The sequence below is a fragment of the Sebastes umbrosus genome, chromosome 15 (assembly GCF_015220745.1).
Source record: "Sebastes umbrosus isolate fSebUmb1 chromosome 15, fSebUmb1.pri, whole genome shotgun sequence".
NCBI lineage: Eukaryota > Metazoa > Chordata > Actinopteri > Perciformes > Sebastidae > Sebastes > Sebastes umbrosus.
This window is the reverse complement of record NC_051283.1, coordinates 28,821,140-28,840,278: the sequence shown is the minus strand read 5'-3', so window position 1 is coordinate 28,840,278 and position 19,139 is coordinate 28,821,140. Positions and strand designations below refer to the sequence as shown.

The 19,139-nt window shown below is 39.5% G+C and overlaps 1 protein-coding gene across 1 annotated transcript; it reads right to left on the bottom strand.

Moving 5' to 3' along the window:
* Positions 1-589: 589 nt before the first annotated feature.
* Positions 590-17,559, bottom strand: atf6b (activating transcription factor 6 beta). Its single transcript, XM_037794960.1, has 17 exons — positions 17,209-17,559; positions 14,661-14,740; positions 14,071-14,152; positions 12,898-12,957; positions 12,709-12,788; positions 12,418-12,604; positions 11,077-11,241; positions 10,739-10,983; positions 9,083-9,262; positions 8,389-8,471; positions 7,830-8,021; positions 6,396-6,503; positions 6,122-6,221; positions 5,743-5,810; positions 5,127-5,226; positions 4,518-4,602; positions 590-4,149 (listed from the first exon to the last, which is right to left on the bottom strand). Exons 1-17 carry the CDS (start codon positions 17,279-17,281, stop codon positions 3,851-3,853), a joined length of 2,187 nt encoding a protein of 728 aa, XP_037650888.1. The 5' UTR covers positions 17,282-17,559; the 3' UTR covers positions 590-3,850.
* Positions 17,560-19,139: the final 1,580 nt, after the last annotated feature.

Below are 19,139 nucleotides of genomic sequence, written 5' to 3'. Positions count from 1 at the left end.
GGTGTTGGCAGTTGCTGCCAATGCTGGAATAGCAAGCTTTCCAGTAGGTTGTTCCGCCATTGACCGAGGCTTTCACTATCTGCAGAGACCAGACGTGAACGCGCATCTCCTTTTGTGGAACAGCCAATAGGAACGCTCTCTCTGAAATGCCCTGTGATTGGTCAAAGTCTGCCGTCACGGGCAAGATTTTCTAAAGCCTGTAAACAGAGCCATGAGGAGGTGCAGAGGTGTAGTTTTCTCTCAGATCACTTGAATTACAATATGCTGAAAGGTTATTATGGAATTTTTGCCAAATTATGCCAAAATATTGTTGCCTACTGCCACTTTAAGAACCACCAACCAGATGAGAAATATTGCCAAAACATTTGCATACAATAACAATATTTTTAGACCAGGTGTTTCACATGAACAGAACGGTGTCCCAGCCACACATTTAACTTTATATCCATTTTTTTTCCATCTTTGCATTTCTTTACACAAAAAAGTAACAAAATTCAATCAGTATAAAAAATGAAAAAAAAAAAAAAACAAGCATATTTTTTTAACTTTCTTTTCCAGACGTGGAGGAGGAACATGGAGGAGGAACATGGAGGAGGAGCGTGGAGGAGGAACATGGAGGAGGAGCGTGCAGTGCAGCGGGCCGGAGACGACAGACGACAAAGAGCTTCACAAACAAAATAAAAAAAAGAAAGCAGAGCCAAAAATAAAGACGGTTTACGTTAGTAAAGGAATAGTTTGACATTTTGGGAATGTCGCCTTTTCGCTTTTTGAGAGTTAGACGTTCAGATCGATGCCAAACTCCAAACTGTACAAACTGCTAAATATGCTGCTTAGCTTAGCTTAGCTTAGCATAAAGACTGGAAACAGAGGGAAACAGCTAGCCTGGCTCTGGTCAAAGGTAACAAACATCCACCAACCAGCTCCTCTAAAGCTCACTGATCAGCATGTTATATCCCATCTGTTTACTCTGTACAAAAATCCAAATGTAAAAACAACAATTTTATGTGCCGTACTATTTCTTAACCGCCTGTAAAAACGGTGAACAAATAAGCGAATAAAAAAAAATATCAACTCTTCTTTTCTCTTGTTGATTCGTGATTTTCACACATTTTATCAGCAAATACAAAATATTCAGGTAGTTCTTTTGCTAAATGGAAAATATGTGAATGGTTAACATCTAGTTTTTTATTTCTTTGATTGTCAAACTTGATGTTTTGTAGTTTTACGTTTTGCTGTGTTGAGCTGGTGAACACTTAAAGGGCCACTCCACCAATTAAACTCTTCCATCAAGTTGAGGAAATTAAAGCAACTCATAAAATAAGAGCAGAAGAAATACGAGCCGCAGAGATATTCAGAGTTTAAAGTAAAAACACTGGATCCTACATTTCCCATGATGCAACTCAATAGCCTCTTTTGTTTGTTTACTTCTTGACAAAGCTCACTCCAGAGAAGCCGCAGAAGATCCTACATTTCCCATGATGCCGAGTAAACTGAGGAAATAGTTGGAGTGACTCTTTAAAGTTTTTAGATTCGATGATACACGAGATAAAACACAAAGACGAATACAAAAACACAAGTTTTTGTATGAAAACAAGAAAAACAGGAAGTGTTAAAGGTTTGAGACGTTTTTAAAACTCCATTTTACGTGTAAAAATAAAAGTATTGTGTCTTGTTTCTGCAGTTATGATCTTTTCTGGGATGATTTTATTTTTATTTATTTTTTTAAACAAAACTGATCATATACTGTAATTACAGGAGGAGCTGAAACTTCTTAATTCTGTACAATAAAAACAAAAATCTGTGTATATATTTCCATAAATATATTGTTTTATGAGGACAGAATATCCTGAGTTCACAGAGTGAGAAGGTGGTTGGTCCACTGAACTGAACACAAGAATAAAAAATATTGGCGTCTGTTTTTTTTTCCCTCCGAGCCTCATTATTCCACAAACTTTATTATTTTTTAAATTTTACTTTTTGTGTCAAAAGATCAAAAGACAAAGAAATAAAAAAATATAAAAAGGTGACAAAAACAAACACAATATCTACAGAGGGAGCACTGATATTTACAACTATTAAATAATCCCCATTCAAAACAAGAACATGATTTTTTCTATAAAAACAAAATAATAAACATGAATAATAAATCTGACGGATGCCACATGAAGCAAGATCTTAGTCTGTCTTTTTTTATTTTAACCTCTATATTATATTTATTATATTATATATTATATTATATTGATAATATATCGACTCTATTATATCCCTCTCGTCCTCCAGACGCAGTAGATTATATATTTTCTTCAGGCTAACGTTAAGATCCAGCTTCATGCAGCAGCCGTCGGCGCTGATATCGAGCATCCAGACGACACGTTTCCATTTCTACGTGAACATCTGACAACAACACAAATATATAAATGCAGACAACACAGACAAACACAGAGCCGGACCATCAGTAGTGCGTCGAGGAAAACAGGAAGTTGTCCTGCTGGAGCTGCACAGTTCTACAACTTTAATAAACTGGTTTATTGCTGATCAAAAGATTAATTACAACAGATGAGGTGCTGAAATGCAGAAAAATCCTGAATTAGTTTTCCTTTTTTAAGGTCTAAAGGTCGTTACACATCGGGGGCGTGACGAATAAACGACACGAAAATGCGAAATACTCGCCTGCGAATATTATATGTCTAGGGCAGGGCTGCCCAAAGTGACCTGCCAGATGTTTCTAGCAGAAACAAATTAATTAAAAACAATAATGATAATATAAACCGCTGTTTTTTTATTTTTTTGTGAGGTAAAAATGCTACTGAATTTAAATATGTAGGATCCCTAATTATTAATTATTTTTCATAATATGAGCACGGCGGGCAGAGTTAGCGTCAGTTTAGCGAAGTGAGGTAAAAAAAAAAAAAAAAGGAGAGGCAGCGACAAACAAAAGGCGTTTGAATTAAGGAACTTAGGATCCTGGTACCATCTTAAAAATATAATAAAATTAGGGCTGTCAAAGTTTGAAGGTTATAGCGGGTTCAGTTTTAAAGCTAGAGTGAAGATACTAGTATCATATGAAACTAGAAAACCTGATGAATCCATCGGTACCAACCATGTCATGTTAGCTTGTCCTGAAGGAGGTTAAATAACGCTCTAAACTTACGCTCAATTTTGGAAGACGCAAATCAACCCGTTCCGCGCAACTTGATTGGTTGATGCCTTTATTCACGGTGGGTAGCTCAGAAAAATCAATCTCGTTACGAAAAAAAGTACACTACACTTTGCTGTGTAATATTCCCGTTCAGTGTTAAAGTATTTATGAAAACAAATATATTGCCCTGCGGAAACAATGCCCCCGGTGTGTAACGGCCGTTACTGTGCAGCTCTGTGGCGCCACCTGTCAGCTGACTCGGTCACAACACGACCAGCGACGGTTTGTTAAGGCAGCTAAAACAGAAACAAACCGTCCTTTAAGAAGACGTAAAGTCTCTTCAGCACCAACATAAACCCCCCGACAGCTTCCTGTCCTCCACGCTTCATTCAAACTGTACACTTCTCACATTAAATATTAAAACTCAGGATTATTTCTAAGTGCGGTGTGCTGCCGGGTCTGCCTCCGACTTCTAGAAATATCTTCTTATATATATATTAGGACATTTTATTTAAGGTGTGAACGAGGAGTTTTAGTGGCGAGTTCTAAACAGTATTATTTACCGATTAAAATCCTTCTGCAGGCGTTTTCATGGAGGTTTCCTCGACTTCCTGCTCTCTAGAAAACGTTTCCAGGAAGCAGACACGTGTGTTTGTTACCTGTCGGAGGGATAATGATTTAAAAGATGTCCGTCTCAAACATCAAACCTCCTCAGACTCCTTCTGATTGGCTGATTAAATACTCCGCTGTCCGTTGGCGGGCGGGTAATGGTTGCCTCGGAGACGGTGAGGAAGATGAAGAGGAGGACGAGGGGTGGTGGTGGTGGCGCCCTCGCAGCGAGGTGTGGTTGCCGTGGTGATGGTGGTGGGAGGAGGAGGGGGGAGGCGGCGGCGGGTCGCGGAGAGACGGTGGGACGGCGGAGGACTTGATGGGGACGATGCGGGTGTCCATGACCTCACAATCGACCTGCATCATCATCTCGTAGCCCTGAGAGGAGTTATAGAGGCTCTCTGAGGGGGCAGGAGGGAGGTGAGGAAAGGAGGAAAGAAGGAAAGGAGAGAGGAAAGGAGTTGAACATTTTTCAAATCTCAACGACCAGAAAAAAAACAAACAAACGTGCAGCGCTCTAAATAGACGCTCAGCGCCTCAGGAAAAAACAATAAAGCTCAAATCTACTCATGCTACTTTTAGGACGTGCCCTATGGGCAACCAGGCGCTCACGGGCCGTGTTGGCGACCCTTGGATTAGACAATTAATCATTTCCGGAATTTTTCATGCCTACGAACCCTCCATCAAACAGTAACCTGCAGGGTTGTTCCATTTACCATCTAACGGTTCAGCATCACAACAGATCAGTTTGATATTGAGACGGACTCACCGTTCACAGACATGGCCGGCATCACCAGAGACATCTTAGGTCTGCTGGTTTTATTGTGGCTGATGGCCGGTAACAGCAGGTGATCCTGTAGAGACACAGAAGAGACAGGCTGGTTTAATTATCAAAGTCAGTAACGGGTCACATACATTTTTTTTGAAATATAAAGACAAATAACAAAATATAAAATAATAATACTAAGTATTTTCACATTTTTTTTTTTCTCTCTCTCTCTATATATATATATATATATATATAAAATATATAAATATTTACAGATATAAATGAATAAATAAATGTGAAAATAAATAAATAAATATTAATATATATATACATAAATAAATTTACAGACATATATGAACAATTACATGTGAAAATAAATATTTTAAAATAAATAAATAAAAATATTTTCAAAAAATATATCAGTAAATATTTACAGACATAAATGAACAAATAAATGAAAATGCTTATTATTGTTCTATTATATTTTATTATTTGTCTTTATATTTCCACATTTATTTTCTTATTCTTTTACAGATTTATTATCTTATTTATGGCACTCCTATGTCTCTATAGATTGAGCTGTGGAGTAACTCCTCATGTGTGTCGTACCCGTCTGAAAGAGACGACGTAGAAAGTGTCCTCTCTGCGGTCGATGGCGTCCAGGAAGTCGCTGTAGGTGACCTCAGGACCAGGAAGCACCTGCAGCTGACTAAAGTCAGGAAGAAGAACAAGCTCAAGGTCGTTATTGAGTTTTACTACAAAATAAAAGACTCAAATAAATCGTTTCACTGACTGAAATATTAACGGAAATGTTTTCTTTCTTCAATCAATTAAATATGTAATGAAAAAACATTTGATTTGAGGATATCAGCACCTCACAAACAGTTGAAAATGTCTCTGGACATTTAGGGATATTTTATGTGACTATCACCTGTTGTTCTTCTTTAATTTTTTAATGAAACAATAAAACAATGAAGTAATTATCAGATATTCAATACATTTATGCATTTTCTTCTGCTCCGTTTAGTATTTGTTTTACATTAATTAAAGACAGTTTCTCTTCTGTTCACCCAGCTGACAGAAACACACCAGTTTACTTTCAGTATGTATATAAAGATATGTTCAGTTTCACAAAGTTTTGCATTTCTCTAGACACTTGGACTGAAACTTATCTAACGACTGAATATCTTTTACCAGAAACGTGTAAATGTGTAATGAAGTGTACCTTTCTATGGAGCGGTGAGCCTGGATCGGCAGATATCTGGAGAAGTTCGTCTTCCTCAGCTGAGCTTTCTGCAACAACAAAATGAGATGGAAAAACGATTAATATGAACTTTAATGATCCAGGTTTATTTCTAAGGGATGCAAAATACATTTTGTAGGTATTATACAAAAACGTCCTATATTGAGGTTCCTAAAATGCTTTACTGTTAAACTACAGATATCAATGAATTACTTTTTACTTTATGTTAAAAAACAAGAAACTGAAGAAATAAAAAACTGTCTTTGATAAATCAAAAACATAAAAACAGAATCTAGATAGAAGAGAAGAAGACGAAGAAGCAGCGTCAGCATCAAAAGGAAGCAGACGCTGTCTACTGCACCTGGGCGATCTTGGCCTTCTTGGCGATTTTTGGTTTTCCTCCAGACTTCTTCCTGTCGATCTGGTGTCGCTGGACCCAACCTCTCAGCTCGTCTGCCAGCCTGAAACACACGAGGAGAGAGAAAAGAACATTAAACTGAGAGAAAAACAATGACATGACTTCTGGTGTCCTAAGTGACAAAAATAATACAACTTCAAATACTGAGGATGGAGGACAGGAAGAGATACCAGAGGTTTACTCAGCTAGTTATAAAAGTGGTATTTTATCAGCTGACCTGAGAGACTCTGAGCGGTTGAACTGTCTGCAGTCGGAGGAGCTGAAGTACCGATCGATGTCCTGAAGAACCAGATCCTTCATGTCACTGAACACATCACTCAGGTTCCTGATGACACACGAACACATCAGGATGAGTTAAAGATTCATTATATAAGACGTAAGGGATAATGTACAGCGAGCCGGTGAATGCTGTGAAAGAAACCCTGACAGGGCGATGCCGCAGGTCTCTCATCACCCTGAAGCGGATTCTTTCACAACAATGACCCGCTAGCTGTACATTATCCCACTTATTACACTCCTACTTAACATCAGAGCTGCACCCATAGCAACGGTCTGTTATACAGAAATTACAGACTGCAGAACGCTGTGATTGACCAATCAGAATCGAGATTCAACACAGCAGTGTAATCAATTTCGTTAATGTACACATCAGCTTGTGAAGCAAACAATTCTTTCACTTAAAGAACCAGTTAAAGAACCAGTTCTTCTGTTAGATGCTGAAAACATGTTTTTCTGCATTTCTTTCTAACAGTTAAAGAGAGACAAGATGATTATCAGAGTGTGAAGTGAATCTGTCTGCTGTCATTAGTCGGAGCAGTAAAACATGTTTTTATCTACCAACACACTGAGAGAACGTCTGAGAGGTTTTCCACCTGATTTCATCTGATGTTCATAGATCATTCACTGAGTTCTGAGCTGAGCTGACAGCATCTTCTGGTTCCTTCAGTTCATATTAAAGTGATGAGAGCACATTTAAGAGTGACCACTTTGTTCTGAACTCCAAACCTTTATAGACAAGACATGTCATGTTTTAAAAGGGCTGGAATCGGATAAAATAAAGCTGATCAAAATCAGATCCCGTCTTTATTCTACTGTGCTTTGTCAGCCTAATACTGTACCTGCATCATTTCACTGCACATGAGACTGAAAGTTAAAGTGCGTGAATGAGAAAACGTGGGTGCAGAGTGACTCTGAGTAAATACACAGATTTAATGATCCAAGAAATCTGTTATTTCTCTTCTCTTTCTTATTAGCAAACAGCAGCAGCAAACCAGCACTTTTTGTCGTCCCCACAACACCAACAGAGTGAGACATCGTCTCTCTAGGGGATCACGTTGCATCACGTTGCATCACGTTGCATCACTTTCAGGAGTCATATTCTCCAGTTAAACTTTCATTCATATATCAGATCAGTGATTTAAAAGTTATAAACTTCTGAACCAAGAGCCTTCAGTAGTTGATTTAAGCTACAGCTGACAAATATCTAACTGATAAACATGTTTATAGAAGGAGTTTCTGTGTGGGAAAGTGAATATTTTGCAGATTATATTATCAAACATGATGTGAAATGAATTAATGTGTCAAGTTTTTCTTGAATTAGACGCTGAGACAGGTTGAGTTGATGAACTGAACGTCATCAGACTCTACTCACCTGAACTGATAGGACTCTGCAGCGTCGTCTACTCCATCCTCCTCCGTCTCCGTCTTGTCTTCCATTCTGCTCGGAGGCGGAGCAGCTGCTTCCTGCTGATGTTGTTGTTGTTGTTGTTCGATCTCCAGCAGCCGCCGTCCCGTATACGACATCACGCCGTCCTGTAGGCCCGACAGCTTCCTGTCTGTGATGCTGCAGGAAAGGAGAAGTCAAGCTAATATAAACCTTCTTTCTTGAATTTGTAGATTAAGAAAGTCAAATTGCGGGACTGATGATTCGATTTTGAATCATTGTGGCATCGTGCAGTTTTTTTTTTTGAAAATGAGAGTCTCATCATAGCTCAGATTTTCAGGAGATCCTAAATAACATTTTTGTCCCTAAATTTAGATTCTTCAGGAACATTTCACTTTATGGAAAACTTTATTTATAATGCATATTCAAAACAGTAGTCACAAAAAGACTTGTGAGAACAGAGAACATTTAAGAAACAAATAAGATAAATATAAAAAAAAATAAAAGTAAAAAGTAGATGCTTTAATCAAAAAAGTGTGCCGGATACCTGACGGGTCCGAAGCTGAAGGTCATGAACAGCAGGACGGCCATGACACACACGGCTCTCTTGTTGCTCGCCGAGTCGCTGCCCTGAAAAAACACACAAGGGAAATTGAAGCATTGCTTAACAACATATTGTCATCTTCATTTCACTGATTCCATCATCAGGTTCAACAGGTTTCTCTCTTCAGATGTTTTTGTGTTCTGCAGTTCAGTATGTCTTTCTCCTCGCTCTGTTCCTCAACGGTCATTTCCTCCGGTTCAACCTGTTGCTGTTGTTTACTGAGCAGCTGCTGAACTAAAACCGCAAGATAAAAATAGTTACACTTTTGGAACGTTGCAGCGCGCACCGCAGGTCATGTGACGAGGAACAACCACATTCATTTGAGTGCAGGACTACCCAGAGCTTTATGATCTGTCCCATGGACTATCCATTTATCTGTGTTTTGACTTTGTCTAGTTTAGTCTGTGAGGCTTATGGCTAAATTACCGCAACTTCATCCTCGTCATCACTGCATGCAGGTTTTGCTTGCTTAGTAACGGCAGGCGCGACGGGAGCGCAACCTCCCAAGCACCTTGGATAAAACGATAAAAGCAGCATTTTCCAGTTGTTTTTAGACGCAACATGTGAACGGCCCCTAAAGAAGGAGACGCAGGTGATGGAGTAGATGAAGAGTCCCATCCTCCCTCCTCTCCCTCACCTCTTTCCCTGCCAGTCTCTCCCTCAGCGCCTGGTTCTCCCGGCGGAGGCGTTCGTTCTCCTGCTGGGCCTCCCTGAGCTGACCCTCCAGGTTCTGCAGGTACTCCTTCTTCTTCTTCCTCGACTGGCAGGCCGACTCCCGGTTCTTTATCATCCTCTGCTGCCGCTTCAGCACCTTCATCTGGAGGAGGAGGAGAAAGATGGAGGAGAGAAAAGGGGAGAAGGAAAAAGGGATGGAAATTGCCCAGAGGAGGGAAGAGGGATGAGGAGGAGGTTGGGTGGAGTGAACATGCAATGATGAAGAGAAAGAAAGGAGGAGGAGGAGGTTGAAACAGAGGATAAGAAGACAGGAGGAGGAGAGAAAAAGCATCAACACAAATGGAGAAAACAAAAGGTTCAACAGGTGAGTGATATAATCCAGCTCCCTGAGGGAGGCTGAGTGTTCATATATCACATCTTATATAAGGAGGTGAAACACAGAGCTTCAGTCTCACGTTACCAAACCTGCTAAACTGAACACACTGCTGTGTTTCTGACTAAATAACACAACTCTCATATATTCAACTAGAAAAATCAAACACATCTGTGATCTGATAGGGCCGGGACGATACACCTATCTCCTGATTCTATACTATCACCATACTTGGGTGCAGATTTAATATGTATTAAGATTTATAAGTATTGCGATTCGATATTACAATTTATTCAGATTTTTGTTAACTTTTTTAACACTAGACCATCATGGGGAAAAGTTGAGTCATACACTTCTAGGGACTTTTACTTTGGAAAATCTCTAAATTAATACAGAAAAAATGTTTGATTTTCAGCATGTATGTAGTCAGAGAAGTCAAATATATCAGTCAACCCAAAAGTCAAAGAATAAAGACATTTCCCTCACAGATTAGTGGTATTTTCTTTTTAATTCATAAGGGACATGTAATGTTTTATACTTCTGGTGAATATAATCCATCAATCTTATTTCCATAGATGTATTTTGTATGTACAGTTCCCTTTGTTAACACCTTATTTTGAAAACCGGACGTATTCACACGTGTCTACTTCCTCTAACTTCTCCAAGGTGGTCTCTAGCTCTCCCGTCAGCTCCGTTCTCTTTATCCCTCTATGGTCAACTCCATCGGGGCCGTTTGAATGCAGAGAACAGAAATGTCAGTGTATGGGTGCTCTACAGTTGTAGCGTCGGCCCATTTGACCATGGAGATGAGAGTGACGGCCGGCTACGTTACCGTGATACGATAAAGTTTCCTGTCCGTGACAGAGTTAGCATGCAGCTTTAGCCGTGATGTCTAACTCTGCTTTTCCTGTCAATGTGTGAAACCCAAAGTGTTTCCATCCTTTACTGGATGTGTAGTGTTTACCACGCTGGATTTAACATGTGAGGGTGCAGGTCGTATCCACGCAGACCCTCCAACGTTTTATACTTTCTATGGTTTGTTTTGGTTGACAGATACGGAATGGATATGACGTCACGTTACTACATCACTACAACAATAAAAGCGGTAACTTCCTTCTACCTCCACATAGACTCAAATTAATCAAGTATATTGATTCTGGCATACATATATAGATTTTTTCTCCCCCAACTCTATTATCTGATGGTACATACTCTTCAATAAAACAAATGTTTATGTTGTCTGACCTGATAACCATCAACTTGCAGATTTCTGGTTGTGATTTGAGGATCGGTGCGAGTTGGAACATCCGGCCTACTCACATCGATGTCGTTGGAGTTATTGCCGGGTAACGCCGTCGTCGCCGGGACGATGGGTTTGCTGGTGGGCAGAGCCGTGGGGCTGGAGCAGTGCTGGGGGATGCTGGGAGAGACGGGCTCCATTTTGACGATGGCCGGAGCCGAACCGAGACAGACGGACTGAGACAAGACGACTGGAGGTGGAAAGCGAGAGAGAGACGGATCATCAGAACCAATCTAAAATCAGTGTTTTCCTATTGGGTGATGAAACACAAGCAGGTCTTTACCGGGTCTGTTCTGGTCCATGGAGGGGAGGCCCTGCAGGATGAGGGTCTTGGGCGGTGCGGGGGTGTGGGTGACGGGGAGGGTGGTGACACACACTGGTCTGGGCTGGATGGGAGGTTTGGTGCTCAGGATGGTGTTGGCCTTTAATGTGGCCGAACCCGGCAGAACTTCAGGTGACAGGAAACAAATGTCAGTTTACAGTTCAAACATTTTATTTTAGACGGAGTCATTTTAACTGTAGAAACACTGCAGCTCTTTCAAATACTCCAGCTGTCAACAACACACACGACTCAAACCTCAGTATGCAAATACAAGTTCCCACTCAAATTATTTGCGGGTCTGCCCTGAGGGCTCGACACAGAATACCTCCACAGGTGAAGACTAGACTAACTGGTAAATCGAGAGCTTTCCCTTCAGCCCAGACGGCTTGACTCCAGTACAATCAAACAGCCTGAACAAGAAACCAACAACAGCCTGAGGCCCCGTTTTATTACCTATCCTATTAAATGATCTCTCCATTTGTTCTCTCTCAGTTCCACAAACAAACATGCTACATAAATATACCATCAGTCTAAAAACGGGGGCTGTGAATCGATTAAAACATTTAATCACAATTAATCGCACATTTTTTAACTGTTCAAAATGTATCTTAAAGGGAGATTTGTCAAGTATTTATACTCTTATCAACATGGGAGTGAAAACAACAGAGGCCTCATGTAAACAGACTGGTATTTAAAGGGTTAAAATGAATGAATATTTGGTAGTTGTGATCGGGACTGATGTTGGTTAAAAGATTTAACTCAGTGAAAGTAGAAAATAATATCAATATTTCATTTTATAGCAGTTTTTTTGATGCAGATATTTTTGTTCTCGAGGGAACAGTGGTTCTCAACCTGTGGGTCAGGACCCCAAAGGGGGTCGCAAGATCGTTTATGGAGGTCGCCAGATTATTGTGGAGAAACAAATAAACATATTTTAGACTGGGGAATGGTTTAACATTATATCGCCTGTACCAGTGATATAATTTGACTCGGAATAGATTTTATTGAGAATGTTTGTGAGAGTCAAAGTGTGCTCTGACGGGGGATTTCAGGGGGAGAGAAAAAGTCGTCGAACGCATCAAAAATCCAGTGCCTGGAGCACATTAGACAACACCTAGGTGCCTAGCTGTTCAAACTAAATAAAATTAAACAAAACTGGAGGGGGTCAGTTGAGAACCACTGATCGAAAACATCAGAGCAACTCATTTAAAGTGAGACACGAAGGTTAAAGTGTTGCTGTTCTCTCTGCTGATGAACTGAAGCAACATTCAGACAGATAACACAACACGTTGATGTCTCTACCTGCAGCCTGCGTCTGTATTCCACCGATGACCGCTGGGATCTGTGTCGTTAACGGCGTCTGTAGTTGCGTCTGTGGTCGGGGTATGGCTGATGTTGCCACGGTGACCTCCATGGCGCCCAGCGGAGGAGACAGCACGTCTCCGTACATGTACGGAGGAGTCGGAGGGTTTTCCCCTTTAACGGTGATCTGGACGGGGAGAGAAGACGCAGTCAGATATCATGAACCACAAGAGAGGAAATAAACCTCCATTCACCTATAAAACTGTTTAAAAGTCATTCTTGAACACACACCTGAGGGTCAGGTGAGAATGAAGAGCAGTCGGACCCGAGTGAGGATGCAGGAGAGGGAGGCTCTGCTTTCACCTGGAACACTGGACACACAAACAGACAATTAAACCAGTGAAACACACAGAGGATGTAAGCATGTTTGTTTTTGTTCAACAGATGAGTTTGATTTGGAAGAGAAACTGGAGAACTTACACATTTCTACTGGTAGCGGCTTAGTGATGGTCATTTCACTTTTTATCACAGGAGCTTCCCCTTCAGAGACAAAACACAGACAGAAACATCAAGACAAAGACCGCTGAGGTTCAGACTAGTGTTGTCATAGTTAACGCGACAATAACGGATTACCTCAACTTGTGATTTTTAGGTTGTAGCGGCTCAGTTTTTAAAGCTAGAGTGAAGATACTGGTATTATATGAAACTAGAAAACCTAATGAATCCATTGGATTCTAACTAATGCACCATTTACTCCTGTTTAATTTTTTTTTAACATATATTTATTCATTTTATGCATTGAACAGATTCTATATACAACAGAAATGGAACATATGGCAGTGTATAAAATAATAATGATAAAAAATAGCTTGAAAGTAAATAGCTAAACATAAAGTTAAAAAGGATATATATTTACAATGAAAATATAATGAAGTGAATAAAGTGAAAAATAAAGACAAATAAAACCTATAAATTATATAAATCCATAAAATAAATTAAGACCATGGTATAAATAAAAATAACAAAGTAATTACAAATTTAATTAATTAATAAAATAAAATTAAGAATATGGGGTAACTAAAAAAAAACATTAAAATAAAATAATAAATAAATAAATAAAATGTATTAAATCAAGAATATGGTATAAAAAAAGAATACAAATAATAGAATAAGTAAATAAAAGTAAAAGAAAGAAAGAAAGAAAACATAAGTTAACTTCCTGTTTGTTTGATAAAAACTACAGTGAGCAGCTGTTTTAGGAAATTACTGAGACTCTTTAAACATAAAACTATATCTGTGTTTTTAAGATTTAAATCTTCAGTAGGAACCAATGAGCTTGGAGCTGAGGGCCACAGACAGGAAGTCAGACAGTATTGAGAGACGGACTGCTAACACATTAATGGTTTTGGTCTTTTCATGGGATTTGTTGACAATAAGAAAACTGTATTAAACCTGATCTATCTAGGAACACAAATATGTTTATAATATACATTACTGGAGTATTTCTCATTAAAGCGGGTTTGACCGGCCGCTGTAGCAGCAGCGAGGACGAAGCGTCTCGTGTTTCAGAGACGTTTGAAGCGTGGAAAGCAAAACGCTGACCGCAGCTGGTTTAAGGTTTCCTGTGAGCGGCCACGGTTGGCTGATCTGTACCTGTGAGAAGGTTGTCGTCAAGGTGTCGCCATGGCGACGTGGGGTTGTCAGGATCGAGGGTGAGCACAAGGTCATTGTCAAACTGCGAGAGGTTGGCAGAGGAAGAGGAGGAGGGAGAGAAAGGAGGGAGGAAAAACAGAGAGAGAGTCAGGTGGAAAATTAGACCAAACAAGTGTTGGATTAGTCAGAGCGCAACCTCTGTCTGTGTGTGTGTGTGTGTGTGTGTGTGTGTGTGTGTGTGCTCTGAGCTGAGACTCCGTGCGGAGCAGAAACTTTCACTTTCAGTGGATAATTGTAGCGTCCATTGTCCAAACGCAGCTGCTGATACGAGAAAATGAACTAAAGCCTAAACTAGTGCAAAGGCCTTTAAAGGAATTAAACATATTATTAAAACCAGAAGATGAACAGAGAGGAAGACATTGTTATGAGGATAATGTGAATTCTGCCCTTCTTTTTGTAAAGAAACAAACAGTCGTTGTAGCTGTAGCTCATCAAAAGTGTGAACGGTGTGAATGTGAAGGAGCGTTTGTATCCGAGGCTGGGCATCAGTTTCACTCTTTCACCAGAGCTTTTGTTTTTTGTCTCCGTACCGATGGCTCGTATTTCAACCCCACGCTGAAGTCTGCGTCCTCTCCCTCCTCCATGCTCTCACACTGGTACAGGCAGGCATCTGAGGAGAGACACGGGATTTAAAAACTGAAATCAGAGAGTCACGACAGCACAAAAGATATCAGAGAGAGGTCGTATTATCCAACATATTATTATGTAAGAACTAGAAGTGAAAAGACCCCAAAAATGCTGTCAGATTTAAGCGCCATCAGTGGCAGATTTGGAGGTCATGTTATGTTCACACCAAGAGCAAAGCGAATTTACGCCTCGCTTTACTCGGACGAGTTGGACCGCCGTTTTCATTTGTGTTTATTCGCACTAGACACACCAGAGAGGAGAAGGAGCTTGTCTCAAAGATACAGACAGACAGAGAGACAGACAGAGAGAGAGAGGCTCAACCCTGGTTGAACTCAAAAGTTGAACTCAAAAGTTCAACCAGGGTAAATTGATAAGTTAAATACTTTAAATCATATTACATGTCATCATAACGTCACATCAATAAATAGAAGTATTTAAAGCTGTTTCTAAACACTCAGGTAGTTGTTGATGATGTGAAGTTCTTTATACGCTTCATATCCAGGAAACCAACAGACCGTTTTTTTACCATGCCGTCATTTCTCCCATGATGCTTTGCCTGATTTCACGATGCCAGAGGTGACAACACAACTCTGGACTTTGAAACTGAAACAAACAGCGAGGCCGTTTATTGAGCCCACATCCTGTCAAACAGAGCAGGTGTGAATCGCAGGTGTATCACATATCAATATTTGCTCTGAACGAGAGAATATCTTCACATTTCAGAACACTGGAAGGTTAAATGTGCTGTGTGTCGTCTCCAACACAATATCAGGGAAATATTTCATGGATTTAATTATCTATGATTGTTGTTTTTCTGTCCTCAAAACATCTATCTTTAATATGAAAAAAATAATCTGATTTTTAGTTTTACCAAACAAAGATGAATAAACACAGTATTCAATTTGCAATGATAAAACAGATGATAGCAAGAACAATCTTAGAGGTTGCAGGCATTAAATCCAATATTAATTGTAAAAAAGGTAATGTATCCGTTAAAAGCTCTGAGTTTGTTTAAAAAATATCGAAAATAGTGGAGTTTTATAGCATGACAGAACAAGCTGCTGCTACTCTGATAATATTTGTTAAAATAAATTTATACCATCATAGAATCTGTTGATAATAATGAAAATATAAACCAGTGTCAGTTTCATGCTCTGTATTGGAATTAAGTTAAATTGCATCGTCCCTATCAATTAAAAATAAAATAAAATAAAATATGATCAGTCAAATTCATATTTAACCTTGTTTATTGTGCCTTTTGTCTCTTTTTTTTGGGCAAATGAATTACACTCAAAACACGAGTGTAGGGAGGCAGAGAGAGTCTGTAACCATAACAGTACGTATATAACTATTGAAGAGGCTCTGGATTATTTACACAATATTATAATATGTGTATTATTAACATGATATCACTATTTCATTTTAAAATATCACAGTTATCGCCAGTACTGGTATATTGCGAAACCCCTGTAAATATCCATATTTATATTATTTTATATATATATATATATATATATATATATATGTGTATATATATATATTAAATAAATAAAATAAAGTATGAAAGTATGTAGTAGTAAGTATGAAATATATATATATATATATATATATATATATATAAAAATCATATTTATTTCATACCTCCAGCTGTTTATTCTGTATATAATATCTCTATATATGTTATACTATACCTGCACTGCCCACTATGTTCATACTGTATAATATAGTGCTTTCATACACACTGTTAATACTGCTCATACAGTTCATAAGGTGTATTCATACTGTGCATTATATATTATATTATATATATTGCTCTACACTTTACTGCTTTGTGCACTTCTGGTTAGATAATAAACTGCATTTCATTGTCTCTATACCTGTAACGTTACTCTGTACAATGCAAGTGCCTTTAATAAATAGTACACCTGGTAGGTTCCTATTAAAACAGATAGTAACTGCATTCAAATGAGTGCATTTAATCTTAATATTCATCCCATAATAACACCACTTGGACGCCATATTCCACTGCTTGTGTTATAACAGAGTTTTAACAAGAAACATGTCATCAAAAGACAATAAAATGTAGGTTTTATAAAGTAGAAGAAGGGGAAGAAGAAGCTGGTATTAATGTGTAATAATCACACGTCCACCCACCCACCATGTTAGTACTGATAAATAACCTGACATATCCGGGTCTGCTGACTGAGGAAGTACAACATACATGCTTACACACTGCAACCACGTGTAACCTGCATCATTAACACCTTATATTAACAAATAAAACAGCAAAAAGGAGATTTAACAGCAGCAGTTGGAGTTTTAACGGTTTTAACGGCTGCTGGGCGGAGGAGCATCCACACAGCCGTTAGTAGCCGTTAGTAGCCGTTAGCAGCTTAAAGACGTGTTTATTTGACATTATAAACATTATAAAGGCTTTAAATGTGAACTCACCCCAGTCTTCGCTCGTCAGGAGGTTATCAGCGAAGAAACGACTGTCCAGATCCGACAGTAAGTCCGTACTCATCGCCACTAAAGGCGGAGTGTGTTGTGGAGAGAGATAGCAACGGCTAACGGCTACTAACGGCTAACGGCTAACTAAACAAACGACCACAAGATGGCGGCTGATTTAGCATTAAGCTACCCGGGTTATGGTGATATTAGAGCATTTAGAGCTCAGATTAAAGCGGTATTTCCTCCGTTTTAATAGTGATATATGTAGTCAGATTGCATCTCCATAAACGATCTTTCGCTTCTTCCCTTTTAGCTTCACATATGACAGACAAGGAAACGCGTTTACTAGTGATGTGTTGGTCACGAACGAGCCGGTTCAAAGAGCCGACTCTTTTAAGTGACCGATAATGGTACGTGTCCACAGGGGCGTTTTTTATCGCAACATTGGACGCTTGGTGGGCTGCTAGTGATCTTACGTGCTGTGTAAGCGCGTGTCGAGTAATCCAGGAAGTTTTCCGCGATGCGCGTATCGAGGCTTGTATCGTTTTAGACCAATTACGTCATTGATGACGTCCGAAGCCTCGCTGCCCGGCCATACCGCTGACTGGTTCAGGAAGTGGTTCAGATCTTCACTGGTTGAACCAATGCCACTTTCCAGAAGTGACACAGAACACTAATATTACCCCTCCTGCCATTATTATATTATTTTACACTACAATACAATTATTGACCAAAGGATTGGTTTACACACATAAGATGCATTACTCATAAAACAATTACAGTTTATTATACATGTATGTTATATACTCATAATATACTTATTACAAAATAGACATTATTTTAAATATTATATAGATATAAATAGATTACATGGTAATATATGTTTGTTCATTGTTTATAGTCATTCCCCAACAGCCTTTACTGGCTCTAAATACAGTATATCACAGATCACATGGTTAAGATCATATCTGCCTGTTTTACACTCTTTGACCACCAGGTGGTTCCGTGCACATGAAGCCTCGAGAAATTAACCCTTTTCCAAACCAATTTGCTGGAAAGCTTCAATGCTTCATGAAGCTTCAGCTCGCCATCACTATGGGCTGTCACTAGACACAAGGCTGTCCCCACCTGATTGGACGAATGCTTTCCCTCCGTGGGCTGCTGCTCCCAGCTTTCAAACCGGAAACAATATGGAGGCTCGTTTGGAAACTTTCTTCTCTTATTTCACGAAAATAGTTCACTGAAATGTGTTTCTGAAAACATTTGAGGCGAGAAATAAGCCGTGCAGTTGATGAATCTGTCTTTATATTGGATCGATTACGTTTAGTTTAAAAGATTCTGTTGAGCTTCGACGAGAGGCGGCGAGTCGCGTCGGACGCCCGTGATCTGCATAAATTAGACTTGCCCTCAACTTTATGCAAATAAGGAGCGGGCGTTGTGACGCTCCGTTTCTCGAATCGCAACGCCACGCTACCAGAATGCATTGCGCGGCTGCTTACATAGACAATGAATGGGGAGCGTAGAAAGCACGGAGCCTGTGGACACGCACCATAAGAGCCGGCTCCCGTCCGAGAGCCGTTTTTTTTTCTTTCTCTAATTAATTCAAGGCAGAATGATAGGATGATCTTCTCCGCACCACGTGCACTCCATGCACTGACTGTGACTGAATGTTGTGTTAATGACGTCCGTGCGACCAATCAGGTGATGACAGACAAGGATCATATCATCAAGCAGAGAGGGGCGGGGGTGCGCGGCGCACTAACGGTCTACAGGTACAGAGCAGGAGGGAGAGGAGGAGAGAAAGAGACAGGAGTGCGTTGTGCCAATAGCAGAAAAGACAAGTGACAGTCGGAAACGAATCAGATTGTCAAATTATGGTATTCTGGAAATGATGAGGTTTAGTATAATTATATTGAATAATTTAAGTGATA

Coding starts and splice junctions, on each gene's coding strand:
- atf6b (XM_037794960.1), bottom strand. CDS start 17,281: ATGAGTACGGACTTACTGTCGGATCTGGACAGTCGTTTCTTCGCTGAT. Junction 11,242..12,417: donor AATACAGACGCAGGCTGCAG/GTAGAGACATCA, acceptor TGTCACCTGAAG/TTCTGCCGGGTTCGGCCACA. Junction 5,811..6,121: donor AGAAGGCCAAGATCGCCCAG/GTGCAGTAGACA, acceptor TTGTTGTTGCAG/AAAGCTCAGCTGAGGAAGAC.